Source organism: Manis javanica, chromosome 14 (genome assembly GCF_040802235.1).
Source record: "Manis javanica isolate MJ-LG chromosome 14, MJ_LKY, whole genome shotgun sequence".
Lineage (NCBI taxonomy): Eukaryota > Metazoa > Chordata > Mammalia > Pholidota > Manidae > Manis > Manis javanica.
Window position 1 is genome coordinate 62259925 of NC_133169.1, and position 19016 is coordinate 62278940.

The following is a 19016-nucleotide window of genomic DNA, read 5'->3' on the forward strand; positions in this document are numbered from 1 at the left end:
GCATGGGTCTAGACCTGGTTCTCTCAGGTAATGCCTTATCCTCACCCTTGGGGAGATGTAGTAATGTGGTTACCCTAGATATATAAAGTAATTGTCTTTCATTTAATCCATATCATTGGTTCTCACATTTTGTTATGAAGTGCAAGATTAAAAATTCAAGTTGATGGTAGAGTTTGTGTTGGGTAAAAGGGCCTCCTCCCATCAGTGGTCTGCTCTGATGCATGTGGCTCTTTCTGGAAAAAGGGGAAACTGAAATAGTTGTGATGACTGTGAGGTTTTAAAAAGTAAACAAGTCCTATGAGGAAGAGCAGGTGATCAGTAGTGGGAGGGGACAGATCAGGACCGAAACCGAGGGTCCCAGTGGTAGCTCATGAAGAGAATGTGACATTTCCAACAATGTTTGGGATTTTAGCACACTCCAGTGGAGCCTAGGAGAGAGGCTTGGAAAGTGAGTCTGTCTTCAACTCAGCTTCACTACAAACAGTGCATGTTCAGAGATATTTTTTACTGTAAACTATGACACATAAGACACATTCACACCAATTCACACTTACACACATATATAGCATAAATAAGCCAAGGGAAGACACAGAGTAGTTTCTAAGATAATGGCTTGGTTAATACGTACCAGGTCCAGTTATTTGCTTCTCAAAATTCATTTTATCACTAACGGAGTAGATTCATTAGTTGGACTAGAAGAGGCCTTAGTAACTAATACATGAAGTAATCTATTTCTTATATAACAATTAGTGTATGTGAAGGAACAGGGCAAGTCTTCCTGCTGACAGAAACTTTTTTATAATTAACACTCACTTTCAAATAGACCCAAGGTTATCAACATCCCAGAAAAGGAAAGAACACAGGAGCGCACAGAGGAGGATTGCATGCGTATGCCTGGCTGCCACTCATTTCCCACTACAGAAAACTTAGTCACATGGTCAGAACTACATAGCTCTGGAGGAAGCGCGCTCCCGACCCAGGGCCCAGTCCCCCTCTGAAAGCCGTGAAATGAAGTCCAGGAAAAGGACAGGTTGGGAGAAAGGCTTTTCTTCCTTGCAGTCACTGGCAGCTCATGCTCCCCAGCCTGGCACACACTCCACACTGCCCCACGTCTGCTGGAGACAGTCTGAGTCACCGTGGTGTGGGCTGAGAGCGAGAAGGGGCTGAGGAGGAGCCAGGCAGGGAGACGGGGCAACGCAATGGCCCAGGCTCAGAACTGAGTCCCTTCCCTCAGCAGGGCCATAAGTGACCCCTTGCCCAAGAACTGCCCGGGCTGTCCGTTTCCAATCCCCGGACAGAAATATAGCACATGGATGTGTCTGCCTCCTTTGAAAGAGGTTTTCAAAAGATGTGAATGGGGAGGCTAAGAGTCTTGGAGAAATACAGAAATACATTCCCAGAAGAGGAGTCTGGAGCAAGTGTGTAAAGTCTTCATTAGAGCATCTCCAGAAGCCATGGTGGAATTCCCTGTGAAAATGCTGTATCTCTACACCTCTCTATATTTATATTGAAATCCCTATCTTTCCCTACATCAATATAGATACCAATCTAGATAGACAGGCAGGCAGGCAGACATGCAGAAGTCTTTTAAAACTTGTACCCCATGTCCTCTAATTATATAATTTCTCCTGAGGAAAAAGGAGCTAGTATCGAATTTTAGTCACTAGTTTTTGATATTCTGTATACATCTTTAGAAATATCACATACAAAATACCCAGTATCACTGACATCTATACACCCCAATTTTCATAATTGCTGTTTCCTTATATTTTGGAGCAAGTAAAGTTTCAAATGTTTAATTTCATGGGAGGGTTTCAGTGCCTAATGTGATTATCCACTCAACATGTCTTTTTTGAATGGATACAGATTCTAGAAAACGCTCCACCTGTTTTTCTTGTATTCATTCCTCAGAATTCGAGAATTCTCAAGAGGATTCTCCGGAGCCAGAGGCACGTGTGGTGGTCCCAGACCGCAGTCAGACACCAGGAGGAGAGTCCTCTGTCTCGGAGTATTTCTCCTGCGTGTCGTCTCCAGGAAAGCATCGTGCTGCTGCTGAGGATGGTAAGGGAGATCACAAAGGCTGGACAGGATGAATAGCTAGGGTGGCTCAGCCCAATCCCTACTTACTTCACTTTCCCTTCAAAAACAGAAAAGAGCTTCAGGGCAGAGGAACTAAGATTGAAGCCTCTACAGAGGGATAAATTGGGGGTGTGCTTTCAAGGATAGGGCAGTTCCCCATGTGAACACTGGGACACCTGTGAGATAGTGGACTGTGCTGATAACAGTGTGGCAATTCAATTACCTCTTCCCTCAGGTCAACACAAACTCATTCACACACACACCCTAGATTCCTTCATACCAGATATGGCCCCACTATTCCTTCCTTTCACTTTTTCTCTCATATACACATCCCTTCATTCCAAATGCATCCTTCCCATCCTCTACGAGCGTTACACAGATACACACTGCCACCTTCCCTCCTCACACAATCATTCTCAGACGCTGCTGTCTACACAGTAATCTGTAAATAATGTACACCCTTTCACACAGGTAACTTGTTCTGGCTTCCCCATTAGAGCCAGCCTAAGCACTCAAAAACTCATAGGCCCTGAAATGAATTCACTGTCATATACAGGCTTTCTATTCCGCATACCACTTCACCCACAAAACCTTCAGCCCAAAGCCTTCAGCCCCTTAGAGAGCTGCGCTTCTGGGAAGCTCAAACACACTTCCTCCAACATGCTCCGTATTTAACTGTTTCACAGTAAGAACACGTACCACCCCTGTTCACTCATATTGTCGCACCACACACATGTACACCGTAATTCACCACCCTCTTACCAATGTCAGAAGCACTCACCAGGTGTGTCCCAGAACACACACAGACCTCCACACCCTCAATCCCACATAATCACACCACACACATACCTCAGATAAAATGTATGTCACATGGCATTCTGTGATTTCACATATGGGTATACTTCCAGGCCATGTGCCCACATAGGAATATTCTCATGACCATCTCAACTCCTACAGACTTCACACACTTTTTCTAGTTTTCTCATGTCTGAAATTTCCTTTCCCAGGAGGAGGAGGAGGAGGAATCCCTCAGTTGCATCAGGATATTCTTCGTACTGGGCCTCTTGAAATGACTCAACCCCAGGTCTTGGAGGAACGGGAAGCTCCCTCCCTCTCTACCGAAGACTCCTTTCCACTATACCTGGGAAGGGCACGCGTCAAGAAGATTTACTACAGGCATGTCCAGATGAAAAGAGGTGTGGCTGTGTCATGGGATGAGGTGGAAGTCTATGAGCCTGTCTTTGCTTTTTTTGGAGAGGCTGAAAAAAAGGGTGAAGAGGCCTCAGACATATGGAGCTGCTTGTCTACACGGCAACTCGCAGATGTCAGCGACTATAGCAAAGCCCCAGAGGAGAGGGAGCAGGCTGGCAGTGCAGTGGAGCCTCCAGCCCAGGAGAGGGAGCAGGCTGGCAGTGCAGGGGAGCCTCCAGCCCAGGAGGAGATGGAGCAGGCTGGCAGTGCGGTGGAGCCTCCAGCCCAGGAGGAGAGCCCCAGGGCCGAAACGCCTGAGTGGCTGGTGGCCCTGGACAGCGGCTTCAGGTGCCTGGGCTGCTGCCGGGTTTTCCCCAGCTTGGAGGTCCTGCAGGATCACGTGGACAATGCGGTCTGTGAGGGCTTCAGCTGCCATATTTTCCAGCATGCCTTGGCTTGGCTGAATAAGAATAAGAAAGAAGAGGACAAGGAGGACAAGGAGTATCAATTCGAGATGACTTAGATGGTAGACCAAAGAACACTTTGGCAGGAAGACATCCTCCTGTGAGTATGTAGACTTTTCCAGGCCTTAGGAAAGTAGAAGTGAAGTAGTCCAGACTCTACTGAGGGCCTTCATCTCTTAACAGCCATGATACCCACTTTGTTTAAATGTATCCACCACCTTCCCTACCACCACGCAGGAACAGGAGCGGAGCACCCCTTTCAATAGTTTCCACTGCTCTCCTGAAGACGAGGGATAAGAAGGCAGATCACACCATGCAGAAGACCAAGGCGTCCTCATGCAAACCAAAGAACAAGGAGCAGCAGTCTAGCATCGCTACCACTACAGCTGAGAACAGGACACTGGCTGGAAGTGGAAACTATTAAAAGAGGCCAGCTGCAGAAGAGGTGAGGGTCCCAGGGGTGAGAGCACATCTCAGGGATACTTGGGATTTGGTATCAAAGGCCAGGGGAGTCACAAGGCTCAGGACGAGGGCAGAGCCAGGCCTTCTGTCCTTGAGGGTTGGTTCTACCCTTTTCCTGGGTGTGTGTGGGATCTCAAACTCCATTATATGATTCCATACCTGAGAGGAGACTGCTTAGCAGTTGCAACCACTTGAGAGAAACAAACCATGTAATCCTTTCTTTTTTTCCCCCTAGGAAAAATATCCCTAGGTATATACACCAAGATGTAGTAGTTCTGGCCACTTCCTTAAAGTGTCAAGTGTAACTGGGGAAGGAGGGAGAAAAATATGATGCTTTTGCAGTGGACCATTTCTCAGTTTAACATGTTGCCTCCTGGAGGGACACACATGTGCTCTTATGATGCTTCACAGTCCTCTCATCATCTTCTTACTATTATAGCACCAAGTGTCTTGTTCTCTCAGCAGCCAGTGGAGGAGTTAAACACAGACAAAGCTGAAGAGACATTGTAAAGCCAATAAAGAGAATGTGTCTTTTTAGTTAGAGGGACAAATGAAGGGCTGCTTCTCCACATTCCAAAAGTCACAGTTAGAATGGAACCTGGAAAGGGTTCTCAGCTTTCTAAATCATGCAGGAAATCCTGAGAGTGGCTGAACACTTGTCACTGAAATAAGAGCTGCCTTTCTCATTGAATGGATCCCCTTCTCTGTTTTGGTTCCTTCAGAGCAACCTAGACCTACTGGCCTGAAGATTTCAAATGAAGGCGTCCGACACAGCCCTGCAGTCTAACGACAGCGCCGCACTTCTCGTGAGCACCACAGCAACAGGCAGGGCTGGGCTGGCCTGGCCTGAGCCTCTGGAGCTGTTCCCTGTTATCCCGGGAACATGTGGTGGCCGGCTCTGGAGAAGATAGCCACACACAGCCAGGCGGAGCCCACAGAATGCTGGGAGTGCCACACATGCAGGAGACCCGTGGAATGCTCGTCCCTGGCAGGGAGGCAGGGGACACTGCTGAGTTCTACTTCTCTGTTCTCAAGTCTCTTCATACATATCTGTGTTGGGCCAACCTGTGCTAACAGCTTATCTTTTGTCTGCAACTCAAATTAAGGTCTATGAGCCACTACTACTGGACTTCTTTTCAGCTCCTCTCTTTTGAAGGACTTGGCTGTTTTAGCTGTTACTTTAACTAAGCATAGTTACTAACCCTTCAATAAATCTTTGTTTCATCTCAATTAGCCTGAGTTATTTACTGTTGTTTGTAATCTAACATATCTTAATGGTATGCAAATTAGCTTTAACATTTCTTCCTTTTTAATCACTGAAATGGTATAGCCTAGAAAGGAGTAGCACACAATATTCCTCTGAGTTTATACTGAAGCAGTAAGGGGCATATACTTATACTCAGTATGTATACTATATTAATTAGGAAGCTGTGTTGAAAAGGTTTACATATGTACACAAAATAATTGGACTTCAGTAGAGTAGAACCAGGCTTAAATTCTTTACCAACTCTTAGCAGCTTTGCACACATTGGGTCAGTGCCCTCATCTTCAAATAGGAGAGTGTGTTACCTAAAATACCAGAGATTGTGAAGGTAGCAGACACAGGTTAAAGCACCTAGTACACTGTTTTGAGATTTGTTTTCCTTACCTCTGATAATCAGCAGTTTGATTATGTGTCTGGGTAGGGTTTTAAATTTTTTTAGTTTTTATTATTAAGATTTGCTGAGCTTTAAAAAAAAAGCTAACTCTTTTAAATGTTGATATAAACTCACAAGAGGTTGCAAAAGCAGTCCAGGGTGGTCCCATCTACCATCATGCAGCCACCCCCAACATGATCACAGTGTATTATCCAAACAAGGAAGTCGATTGGAACAATACCATAAGCCAGACTACAGACCTTCCTCAGATTTCACTATGTTAGCAGGTGTCATTCTTATGTTTTCAAGTGTAATTCTATGGCATTTTCTCCTATGTGTAGATTTATATGCCCATCACTGCAATTAAGATACAGAGATGTCTGTTTCCTTAAAGCAAACCCCTCACGTGGCTCTTGATAGTCAGTCCCATCTATCCTTCCTTTCCCTAACTCCTGGTGACCACTCTCCATCTCTCTCTACTTTCTTTTCATGTCAAGAACTTTATATAAATGGAATCATTTAGCATATAAACTTCTGAGATTTTTATATTTTTTATTTCAGACATAATTCCCTTAAAACCCAGCCAAGTCATTGCATATATTAATAGTCTATTACTTCTATTGCTGAGTATTCCATTTCGTGATGTAGAACAGTTCAGTGTATCATATAACAAGGGCATTATGCCGTTTCACATTACTGGTGATTATAGGTTAAGCTTCTGTGACGTTAGTGTCGAGGTTTTTTGTGATAAATTGTTTTCATATTTCTCATATAATGCCTAAGAGTGTTAGTGCTTGGTCATATGGTAAGAGTATACCTTCTTTAAAAACTGCTCACCAGTTTCCACAGTGGCCTTACCATTTTTGTATTCGCACTGATCTATGAGTAATTCTGTTTCCCTGCATTTTCACCAGTATTTGATAGTGTTAAGTATTTTTAAGCCATTTTAACAGATACACAGTAGTATCTTGTAGTTTTAAGTTGTATTTCCCGAATGATAAGGGTTGCTAAACATCTTTTCCTGTACTTATCATTTGCACATTTATTTTGTGAGTTGTCTAAGTTTTTTGCCCATCTTTTAGTTCAGTTATTATTGAGAAACTCCTTTGTATGTTCTGGATATTATATATATGTATTGAGCTCCACAACTTGGGGTGAGGGGAGGAAATTTATGCATCTCATACTGTTTTACATGTTCTAACAAATATATACAACTTTTGCAACTTAAAAATAAAGTTAGTTAAAGGTAAGAAACATTTTATTTTTTAAGATTATAGCAAAATTATGGATGCTAGATCAAATTTATCACTTAACGATTACTGCATACAACACTTAAGCTAGATTGTACTAAAAGCTCCAATTTATAAGGGGGTTAAGAAAGAGTATGATAGTTTAACCATCCCAAGTCACACAATTTGTATGTGGTTTCAGTAGTAGCCTTTCTCATTTATTTGAAAAATTGAGATATAGGAAATTTTCTTAGAAGTAGAATAGCTATGTCCAAAGTTTACAGAGTTCTTGGCAAATTGCCCTCTACAATTATTATTTCCTTTTATACACCCACCCTCAAGGAGTGCTTGCCCATTTTCTTACCAACATGGATTATGAGTCCTTAATTTACTAAACTCAAAGGTGAAAAAAATACTTTATTCCTCAGTTTCATTGTATTTATCTTATATTAACATTCTTTCAGATGTGTGTTGTCCATTTACAATTTATTGCTGAAGACCAATTTCAAGGGAAGAAACACAAAATATCAAAGACACAAATTTTTTCCCTCCAATCCTGGAAGGATGACTTCATCTGTGAGACTGTATCTTTGATGACTGAATAGGGTAAAATATCATGATTGACCCTATGAACTGTACTGCTAAAACTTACATCTAAATATTTCAGTGATAATTATTGACTGGGAATAGTTGTGACTTGAAGAAAAAATAACCTCGAGACAACATGAATATTCTAATCCAAAGTTATAGATCTTACTTCTGAAAAGAAACCAACAATGAGAGAGCTGTATTGTAATTCCCTTTTTATTTTTCTCTAAATGTTCTGAAATGGTGTCTTGTGTTCCATCTCTGCTTCTAAGGAGGAGTATCACCATGGGCTCATTGCTTAACCTCTTGAGGCTTGATCTTCTAATATGCAAAATAGGGATAATGAGAGTTCCTATCTCAGAGGACTGAAATAACAGGGGAAGATAATGCTTTTAAGGTGTTTGTCACATTAAATATTCTCAATAAATGTTGCTATGATCAAAGGAAGACAAGCCGATTTATATCAATGGGAGGTCTATAGGGAGCTGCCTACATCCAAGATAAAATTTGTAATGAAAGGTAGAACATGGTGAAATTGCAACAAACGAATCTGAATTTAAATGAAAATGGAGGCCTAATATTTCTCCTTCATATCACTGTTACCCATTCCTGATCTGTCAGAAAATCTGACTAGAAATTCTGTGGAGAAACTATTTCAGCGTACAACAAAACATTACATGGTAAGGGTGGATTAATAAAATTCGAAATGAAAGTAAGTTATAATTTTATTTATGAAATATTTTACCTCGATTTCTTGTTCAAAACTTTTTTCGTTGTGCTAAGAACACTTAACCAGAGCTCTAACCTCTTAGATTTGTAAGAGCACCTATACAGAGCAGCTACAGCACTGTTAAGTATAGGCAAATACCATACAGCAGGTACGTAGACTTGCTCATCGTGCATAAATGAAACTTTACACTTGTTGAATGGCAACTTCCCATGTCTCCCTTCCCTCAGCCATTCTGCTCTCTACTTGTATGAGTTTGACTATCCTAGATATTTCATATAAGTGGATTTCATAGTATTTGTCATTCTGTAACTGACATTTCACATAGTATAATGTCTAATAGGTCCATCTACTTTGTCACAGATAGCAGTATTTCCTTCTTTAATAATGTTTGCAATGAACATGGGAGTGAAGATGTCTCTGAGATCTTGATTTCAGTTCTGTTGGAGAGGGAATGTTGGATCACATGGCAGTTTTATTTTTGATTCTTTGAGAAACTCCCTACATTCCAATTCAAAAGTATACAAGGGCTCCCAATTTTTCAACATCCTCACCAACACTTGCTATCTTTTGTGTTTTGATAATACCCATCCTGGCAGAGGTGAGACAATATTTCATAGTGGTTTTCATTTTCGTTTCTCTGAGTAGTAGTGATGTTGAACATCTTTTTATATACTTGCTGACCCTTTGTGTGCCATCTTTAGAGAAATGTCGATTCAAATTGTTTGCCCATTTTTTATTCAGGTTTCCTTTTTGCTAATGAATTCTAGGTGTTCTTTGTATATTTCCTTATCAAATACATGATTTAAAAGAATCTTCTCCCATTCCACAGGTTGCCATTTCACTTTGTTGACTGTTTGCTTTGCAGTGTAGAGGCTTTTTAGTTTGATGAATTCCCACTTGTCTACTTTGCTTTTTTGCTGCTTATGCTTTGGTATTATATCCAGAAAACCATTGCCAAGACCATTGTAAAGCTTTTCTCCTGTTTTCTTGTAGAAGTCTTACAGTTCCAAGTCTTAAATTTAAGTCTTTAATCCATTTTGGGTTGACTTTGTATGTGGTGCTAAGTTAAGGGTCCAATTTAGGAAATACATGATATACAAGATAGGAAAAAGTTTTAAAAAGTGAACAAGATTTTTTTGAAAAGAAAATTGGCAAATCTCTAGCTAGACTAAGAAAACAGAGAGAACACTCAAATAAAATCAGAAATGAAGAGGAGGCACTATAACTGCTGCTAGAGAAATAAAAGGATTGTAAGAGGCTACTGTGAACTATTATATACCAATGGATTAGATAACCTAGAAGAGATGAATAAATTCCCATAAACATAACCTACCAAGACTGAATCAAGAAGAAATATAAAATTGGAACAGACCAATAACGAATAAGGAGATCAAATCAGTAGTGAAAAGTTTCCCAATAAAGAAAAGCCAGTACCAGATGGTATCACTGGTAAATTTTACCAGACATCTAAAGAATTGTTGTTCTTTCTCAAACTCTTTCAAAAAAATCAAAGAGGAATGAACATTCCTAAAATTTTATGAGGCCAGCACTACCCTGCTACCAAAGATAAAGACAGACACCACAAGAAAATTTCCAGCTGATATCTCTGATGAACAGAAATGCAAAATTCGTAAGAAAATATGACCAAACTGAATTCCACAGCACATTAAGGGAATCACAAGCCATGACCAAGTGGGATTTATCCTTGGGATGCAAGGATGGTTCAATGTACACAAACCCATTGATGCGCTATATACCACAGTAACAGAATGGAGAACAAAAATCATATGATCATCTCAACAGATTCAGGAAAAGCATTTGACAAAATTCAACCCTCTTTCATAATAAAAACTCTCAACATACCAGGTAAAGAAGGAATTTACCTCAACATAATGAAAGCCATATTTGACAGGGCCACAGATAACATCATGCTCAGCAGTGAAAAACTGAAAGCTTTTCCCCTAAAATGAGGAATGAGACAAGGATGTCTACTCTTGCTGCTCCTATTCTATACAGTCCTGGAGGCTCTACGTGGTGCAATTAGGTAAGAAAAAGAAACAAAAGGCATCTAAATCACAAAGGAAGAAGTAAAATTATCTTTGTTTGTAAGATGACATGATCTTATATGTAGAAAACCTTTAACACTCCACAGAAAGCTGACAGAACTAACAATGAGTTCAAAAAAGTTGCAGGATACAAAGTCAACATATAAAAATCAGTTGTATTTCTATATACTAAAACAAGCTATCTGAAAATGAAGTAAAAAACATGATCTCATTTAAAATAACATTAAACACACACACACACACACACACACACACACACACACACACACACACACACTACTTTGGAATAAACTTTACCAAGGATGTGAAAGTCATACACTGAAAACTACAAAATACTTATGAAAGGAATTTTAAAAACACACTAAAACTTTTTAAGAATCAACACCTCATTAGTAATAACTAGGACTCCTATTAAATACTAATTCCTATTATTTTATATGCATACGTTTATATTTTCCTCAATGGCTCCCTTAATACTAACATAACTGACAGTTCTAGGGAAAATGCAAAATACAAATAATGAAGAGTCTGAAGATATGGAAACAAAAGAAACTCATCAAGAAGACCTTTAAATAGACTCTTAATTACAAAGTGGATTTAAAATGATCCATTTTGAACACCCAAAGTCAAAATATAGTTTATTTGTAGAAACAAAATTAATTGACTCCAAGAATAAACCTCAAAATAGTTTTTCTTTTTGCCACCAGATAAAACAAAATCATACATTTTAGGAGGATGAGTGACAGATTTGAGAAGGCAGGTCATACTGCGTTTCTCTACAAGTGGAATACAGTTACTTCAATACAATGGTGTATGTCCAGGGGAAGGAGGAGTCATCTGAAAAGTACTGTGCATCCTCTGGGTTTTAGAAGTTCACATTTATCTGTCATGTTTAAGCACAATAAACACAATAATCCTAAAATGCTCATAGAAAGATAATCCGAGAGAAAGTTATTCAAGGTAACAGAGCAAGTGAGTAGCAGAGGCAGCATTCAAACTCATCTCTGTCTGAGGTCACCAGGCACTAGAATGTATGTATATTATATGTGTGAGCTTTAACATCAGGCACACAGATGTGAACTTTACACCAATATTGTATTTAATGCTAAATTACTATCATCCTAGTACCCTATTCACTTGTTTACAGATTTGTTCTGGGGTTTTTTTTCTGACCAATCTCTAACACATGCAGATTATATGAAGCTTCAAATTCCCTCTTGACATAGGTAATGGTTAAAATATTTAACATTTGAATGGCATCATCACTACCCAATCAGAACTGACAGAGTTGCGAACAGTCAGACTCTGTGAACAGACCCTTGATGGATTAATTCAGTACTGCTCCAAGGCAACTGGGTCCTGGCTTTTCCTATGTGCTCCATGCATACTTTCCATTCCAGGCCCTGTGTTTACTAACCAGGTTGCATCTCACCCAACACACACAAACTGGGGAAAGGAACTGTGTGGGCAAAACAAATAGGAATTCCTAGTTTAAAATAACACCTTAAAGTACAAAGAAATATAGATGACTTTTTTGATATGTTTTGCCAGATGTTTTTCATGTGCCATTTCTATTTTTCTCCTAATAACCCTCTATTAAGGGAATTACTAGTCCCTATTTTACAGCTGAAGAAACTAAAGCCAAGAGAGTCTAACTTTGCTAGGAATAAAATAGTGGAGATAGGGCACACTTTTTCTTTACTATCTGCAGGAGTTCATGGGAGAAACCTGCCTACCCAGAAAGGACTGTGCACGTCCCCAGGGAGAGGGAAGGAAAGCACAATCACTACTGGAAGGTAACACATAGGCATGTCAAGTACTGCAGGTTTCCTCTGGCTGAAAAATGAGCCCCCAAAATAGTAAACATAGCAATATCCTGACCTGCAGACAAACTTCCACATGTAAACTTAAGTATAAACTATATACTTAAGAATTCAATTTTTCTCCTTATGATCTTTGCCATCCCCACGTGTTACTAAAATTGCTGGCGCTACACTCACTGGATTCCAAGACTGGCAATATTCAATGACTTGTCATTATAAAATGACATACTTTTATGTAGAAACACCATATTTAAAAGAGCTGTGTGCGTGTGTTCTAGAATTGTGCTATCACTGGGATACCCTGTGTTCTGCAGTATGTGGTCAACCAAAGAGGCAGTGCCACCCAGAATGGCTAAGTCCTACAGGTGAGATTCTTCATCTCCATTCTGTTCCCCTTTTCACATCTTTTTTTTAACCTAGGATCTCCAGTAGACAGTCATTATCGGCATCTCAGGCAAAGGCCTTGAACCAGAACCTTCTTTGGATTCATTCTTTCTGAGCCTAAAATCTCGTAAGCCCAGTCAGAGGCCTTTAAAGAATGTTACACCCTGAAATGCTTCTGGCAGATTTTGGAGAGTAACACTTCCAAGCTGTTGGGACACAAGGTTGTGCGTTATGAAGGAAGGCAGCGTACTGTAACTGATCAGTAACTGGCATGGCTGGGGCATGTCCTTCCTAAAGGATGCTTTACAGCCAAGTAAAACACTCCAGATCTCACTTGAATCTCTTACATATCCAAACTGTTTTCTCCTCTTGGGACTTCTTAAAGCAAATTCACCTTTTGTGAACTAACTGCTGTAAATGTGTTCTTCACTCTTCATTGAACTGTGATTATTTGAATTAGGGGATGCTGCTTGTCCAATTTCCTTCTGCTCTGCTGAACTGAAAGCTGGGTGACCCAGCCCAATGCTGGCACAGTGAATGAGTGACCTTGGGTTGTGCCAGTTGAGGTCTGGAGTAAGCAGTTACCACTTGAGAAGAGCCAAATGTCAGAATCAATGGCATGAACACACCCTGGAGATCTGAGAGCAAACAACTGATCTTCAGCTGCTGGGCTAGACCTGAATCAGAAGGACCAGAAAAAAGTAAAAAATCAGAGCTGTGAGTTTAGCAATGAGGACAACAAATGGAAGGAAGGGATGTTCAGAATTAGCCAATATTGGTTCTCTGCAATTTCCCCCAAAACTAGAGTTAGCAGTTCCCCTTCTGGGATTCCTAGGGAATTTTAGCTGAGGTAAAAGGTACAGTTCTGGCTCAACACCTTCTACTTTGGGGCATGTTCCAGAGCTTTCCTATTTTTCTCTGGAGGAAAAATGAGATTTGTGTAGAGCTTTCTTTCAGAGTTATCACAACTGCCTTCCAGACATTTCTATTTCCAGATATTGAGACTGTTTTTGATGGACATGGGACCCAGTATGTTCCTCACTGTGATTTCTGGTTCCCATCACAGGCTGTTGGGGGTGGATTCAGTGGTGTGGAAACATGAAACCATTCGCATTCCAACACAGATGCTAAGAAGCAGGAGAGAAGATGCACGAGCTAGTACAGTGGTACCAGCAATTTGGTCTGGTTTCTATGAAACACTGTTTCTCCTGATAGACCAGGTGGTGACCTGGATGGAAGCATAGTGTCTACAGAGATTAGATGCTGTCAATTGAAGGGTTTTATGTTTCTCCAAAGCAAGCTGATGCCAAGGATCAAATATCAACCACCCAAAATTTCCAAAACACACAGCCCCTCATTTCCCCCTTCTACACACACCTGATTTAGAGATGACAGTTTGAAAAACAGACACGAGCGAACCAACCCTGGGACCAATTACTCACAGGTTAACAACAATGGACCCAACGAGTAGTGTTACTTGGGGTCATGACAACCCTTTACAGGTAGTGGCTTCAAAATTGCTGAGATTATCAACAACTTTAAGAGTTGTGAAGTAGGCTAGCTTCCAGTAATGGAATTAGAAGTCTCAGGTAGGCAGGAAGGCTCAGGGAGCCATTTGCCAGTTCAAGGTACAATTTGAAAGCCAGAGGGCCTCTTCATCTTTTTAAGGGGACTCCAATTTCTTAAAGGGTAGACTGTGCTGAAAACCAGACCAAGATATTATTACACTTTCCTTCAGTCATTTGTCAAATTCAGATCCTTAAAAGGAGAAGAGAAGAACTACGAACTCTAAGAAGGGGTTATCTGTTAGATGACCATGAGAATCCTGAATCCCAACTTCTCGGAATCCTATGCTTTAGTGGGAGTAGCCTCGTTTCACCCATGTATCAACTTGACTGGAAATTGTGCGATGACTTCAGATGAATCAGACGCCTCTTTCGAGTACTTGTTCTCTTCTAGACATGCCCCAGCTCTCCTCATTGCCTCCTTGCCTCCAGGCAAATAGTACCATGTCTTAGCACAGTTGAAGTGGTAAAATAAAGACACTTCTCCACGAAGACATAGCTGACATGCCAAAGCAATTTCCATATTCAACTAAGTTCTACTGTTAGGAACCAGTAAACATGTATGAGTTGATCTTTGAGACTTGGACCAGAATATGAAGCAGAGTATCACGTTGGACAAGGAAGAATTTGTTGTCATGAGTCCACTCACTCAGAAATCAATATTCAGTGCTCTGACAACAGCTGGAGCAAGTCCTAATCATCTGACTCCTCGAAGCTATATTACAATGATCTACCAGAAATAAATGGGCATACTGGACCCCCTGGTATATAGACCTGAGAAAGGGACTCAGAAGGTTGGGAGGTGGCATGTAAGGCTAAGACACTGTATGAATTTGGAGGAGATAATGTCTCTCATTTGATACTTCCGTATTTGTAAAAGAAACATAATGATACCCTAGTAGACTATAAACTACTTCACAGCAGTGACTATGTTTCATTCATTATTCTATCTCCTGTTCCTCACAGGACATCACCAACATTTGTTGTTTGAACAAATGAAAACATAAGCTCACTGTGAGGATTTAAGTGACACAATGTACAGATACACAAAAAGTATCTGTCACAGACTGCTCACTATATCACACATCTCTCTTTCACCTGCTTTCTTTGAAATCTGCTTCCCAATAGCTCTCCATTCCACTCTCTACAAAGGAAAGTCACATGTTCTGCCCTACTTACGGAAATTATCTTCTGCCTTTTCTGTTAGAATGCACTTTTATGTGTTAATACCATTTTCTGCCATTATCCACAGGACTGGCTGCTAGAATTAGGATTCTCAATCTAAGATCTTGTCATAAGAGTATTTGTTTTCTTCTTAACTTTACAAAACCAAAATTCTTTACTCTGGAAATCAATGGACTTTACTGGTAATGGTGGAAACATGGACTAGAAGTTAGCAAATGCTTGCAGCATGCCCTCATCAGTATTTGTTAAATGTAATGGTGTAAATTCATTCCCTTACCTGTAGAAGCTGCATACAAATACCTAACAGAGGCATTGCTGTAGTGAAAAATAAGAGATAAAACATGGGAAGCACCTAGGACATGAGAGGCACCAGATTAGCTTCAAATATAACATATATTCATCTCCCTACCTATATACACCTCCTGTCATCTCCTCTTCTACTCAAGTTGACAATCACTCCATGTGTTCCATTTTGGGAGACTGAGTTAATCATGAGAACATCCAAACCCATCTAGTTAATATCTATGTTTTACAGCCAAGTAAAACAGGCCAGATCTCACTTGAATCTCTTACACATCCAAACTGTTATCTCCTCTTGGACTTCTTAAAGCAAATTCACCTTTTGTAACTAACTGCTAGAAATATGTTTTTCACTCTCCACTGAACTGTGATTATTTCAATTAAGGGATACTGCTTGTGTTGCTTCAGGTGTTGTTCCAGTTGTCTCTTCCCTGAAGAATGACTCAAAATTCCTTTCTTATTCTTCTATTTTAGCTGAGATTATTCCCCAGCTGCTCCTTTTCCCTCAGAAGGTAAGAGGAAATTTAATACACAGCCTTTCTGAATCCCTCTGAGCCTTGGGAAGTTCATGTTAAGTGCCAAGATTTACAAATTCTCTTTAACTGCTCTGAAGTCTAGATTTACGTATATATATATATATATATATATATATATATATATTTTTTTTTAGATAATTATTTTTTATTGAAGGGTAGTTGACACACAGTATTACATTAGTTTCAAGTGTACAACACAGTGATTCAACATTTATATACATGATAATTCTAGGTACCAGCTATCACCATACCAAGTTGTTACAATAATTTGACTATATTCCTTATGCTATATATTACATCACGGTTACTTATTTATTTTACAATTGGAAGTGTGTACTTTTTTTTTTTTTTGTGAGGACATCTCTCCTATTTATGATCAAATGGTTGTTAACAACAATAAAATTCTGTATAGGGGACTCAATGCTCAATGTATTATCATTAATCCACCCCAAGCCTAATTTTTGTCAGCCTCTAATCTTCTGAAGCATAACAAACAAGTTCTTACATGGAGAACAAATTCTTACATAGTGAATAAGTTACATGGTGAACAGTACAAGCGCAGTCATCACAGAAACTTTCGGTTTTGATCATGCATTATGAACTATAAACAGTCAGTTCAAATATGAATATTCGTTTGATTTTTATACTTGATTTATATGTGGATACCACATTTCTCTCTTTATTATTATTATTATTTTTAATAAAATGCTGAAGTGGTAGGTAGATGCAAGATAAAGGTAGAAAACATAGTTTAGTGCTGTAAGAGGGCAAATGTAGATGATCAGGTGTGTGCCTGTAGACTATGTGTTAATCCAAGCTAGACAAGGGCAATAAAACATCAACGGATGCATCAATTTCTCTCAGAACAGTGGGGGAGAGGTTCTAAGCCTCACCTCTGTTGATCCCCAATTTCTCATCTGATGGCCCCCCTGCGACTGTGCCTGTCTTAGGTTGTTCCTCCCTTGAGGAATCTTACCCGTCTCTGGCTAACCAGTCATCTTCTGGGGCGATACAGGGAAATGTAAAGTTGGTAAGTGAGAGAGAAGCCTTATTGTTTGAAAAGGTTAGTTTCAGATTTTTACTTCTTTGCATATTTATGCCCTGTGGCTTCTATGCCCAGCATTTGTCTTGAGGTATCTTTACCACTTGGAAGAATTGTGATACACGGTAAATTCGATATGAGGCACGAATTCTATTTAGGGGTTGTAATTAGGAAGGAAGAAGAAAAGCTATAGAAGTAGCAGGCGGAAGAAAACATGGGAAGATTGATTATTTCTTTGATATATCTTCTTGTAGAGTAACTTCAGCATGTATAGGTTTTAAACTACTAATTATATTGAGCACACAGATTAACATAATAGGAGTACAGTTACATAACCAAAGCATACCTATAGTTACCAGCCACCTCCAGTGAAGCCAAGAAAACCAGTTAGGCAACTTAGGCATTTGTGAAAACTTATCTACGATATGGTGGATATTGTCCTACTGAACTTGAACAGTCTGAGAGAAATCAGACAAATTAAAACAACCCATTCCTAGGGACTGTTCACATCCCATATGTTTTAACAGTAAATAGTCTGTAGTTGTAAGATTTTGGAGCACTACAATTTGCACTTCTCCTAATTTTTAGTTGAGTTCCAACAGTATAGATCCAGTCAAATTTGTTGTTTTACTGTATGCACAGGCCAGCTTAGATATCTCCTTCTTCATTCCCATGGCAAGTCCAGGAACCAGTGGGATGCGAGAATCTACAATTGTAGCAGCGCGTGGATCTTTGTTGGGGTTTTTTGATGATCATCTTCTGGCATGAGTCTTCCAGAGAGTGCTGATGTTGGAAGTTCTTTTCATATCGTATCTTAGTTCATTTTCAGGGTAGCCAAATTAGGCTTTGATCCTCTGTATAAACACAAACAGACCCTTTGCCCACACTTTGATACGCCCTTTATACCATTGTCTAGAACTCATTGGAGGTCACCACATAGGAACAGCTTTTTTTTTTGTTATCATTAATCTACACTTACATGATGAATATTATGTTTACCAGGCTCTCCCCTATATCAGGTCGCCCCTATAATCCCCTTTACAGTCACTGTCCATCAGCATAGCAAAGTGTTGTAGAATCACTACTTGTCTTCTCTGTGTTGTACAGCCCTCCCCTTTCTCCCACCACCTCATGCATGCTAATCTTAATACCCCCTTCTTCTTCCCCCTCCTTATCTCTCCCTACCCACCCATCCTCCCCAGTCCCGTTAACTTTGGTACCTGTTAGTCCATTCTTCAGTTCTGTGATTCTGCTGCTGTTTTGTTCCTTCAGTTTTTCCTTTGTTCTTATACTCCACAGATGAGTGAAATCATTTGGTATTTCTCTTTCTCTGCTTGGCTTATTTCGCTGAGCATAATACCCTCCAGCTTCATCCATGTTGCTGCAAATGGTAGGATTTGCCCTTTTCTTATGGCTGAGTAGTATTCCATTGTGTATATGTACCACATCTTCTTTATCCATTCATCTATCGATGGACATTTAGGTTGCTTCCAATTCTTGGCTATTGTAAATAGTGCTGCGATAAACATAGGGGTGCATCTGTCCTTCTCAAACTTGATTGCTGCATTCTTAGGGTAAATTCCTAGGAGTGGAATTCCTAGGTCAAATGGTAAGTTTGTTTTGAGCATTTTGATGTACCTCCATACTGCTTTCCACAATGGTTGAACTAATTTACATTCCCACCAGCAGTGTAGGAGGGTTCCCCTTTCTCCACAGCCTCACCAACATTTGTTGT

General features: G+C 40.0%; 3 protein-coding genes across 3 annotated transcripts in view; 1 reads left to right on the forward strand and 2 right to left on the reverse strand.

Moving 5' to 3' along the window:
* The window catches only part of SRFBP1 (serum response factor binding protein 1), a 106605-nt gene extending 104553 nt beyond the window's left edge, over positions 1-2052 (reverse strand). Inside the window, exon 1 of the mRNA XM_073221252.1 lies at positions 1886-2052. The gene's annotated coding sequence lies outside the window, so the exon portion shown is untranslated. The remainder of the gene's footprint in view (positions 1-1885) is intronic.
* Positions 3-3793, forward strand: LOC118969347 (protein FAM170A-like). The gene is made up of 4 exons (XM_073221456.1): positions 3-27; positions 1912-2061; positions 3087-3449; positions 3555-3793. Exons 1-4 carry the CDS (start codon positions 3-5, stop codon positions 3791-3793), a joined length of 777 nt encoding a protein of 258 aa, XP_073077557.1.
* The window catches only part of LOC140846033 (uncharacterized), a 64875-nt gene continuing 49595 nt past the window's right edge, over positions 3737-19016 (reverse strand). Inside the window, exon 3 of the mRNA XM_073221457.1 lies at positions 3737-13330. Within this exon, the coding sequence (XP_073077558.1) occupies positions 13087-13330 (244 nt within the window). The 3' untranslated portion in view covers positions 3737-13086. The remainder of the gene's footprint in view (positions 13331-19016) is intronic.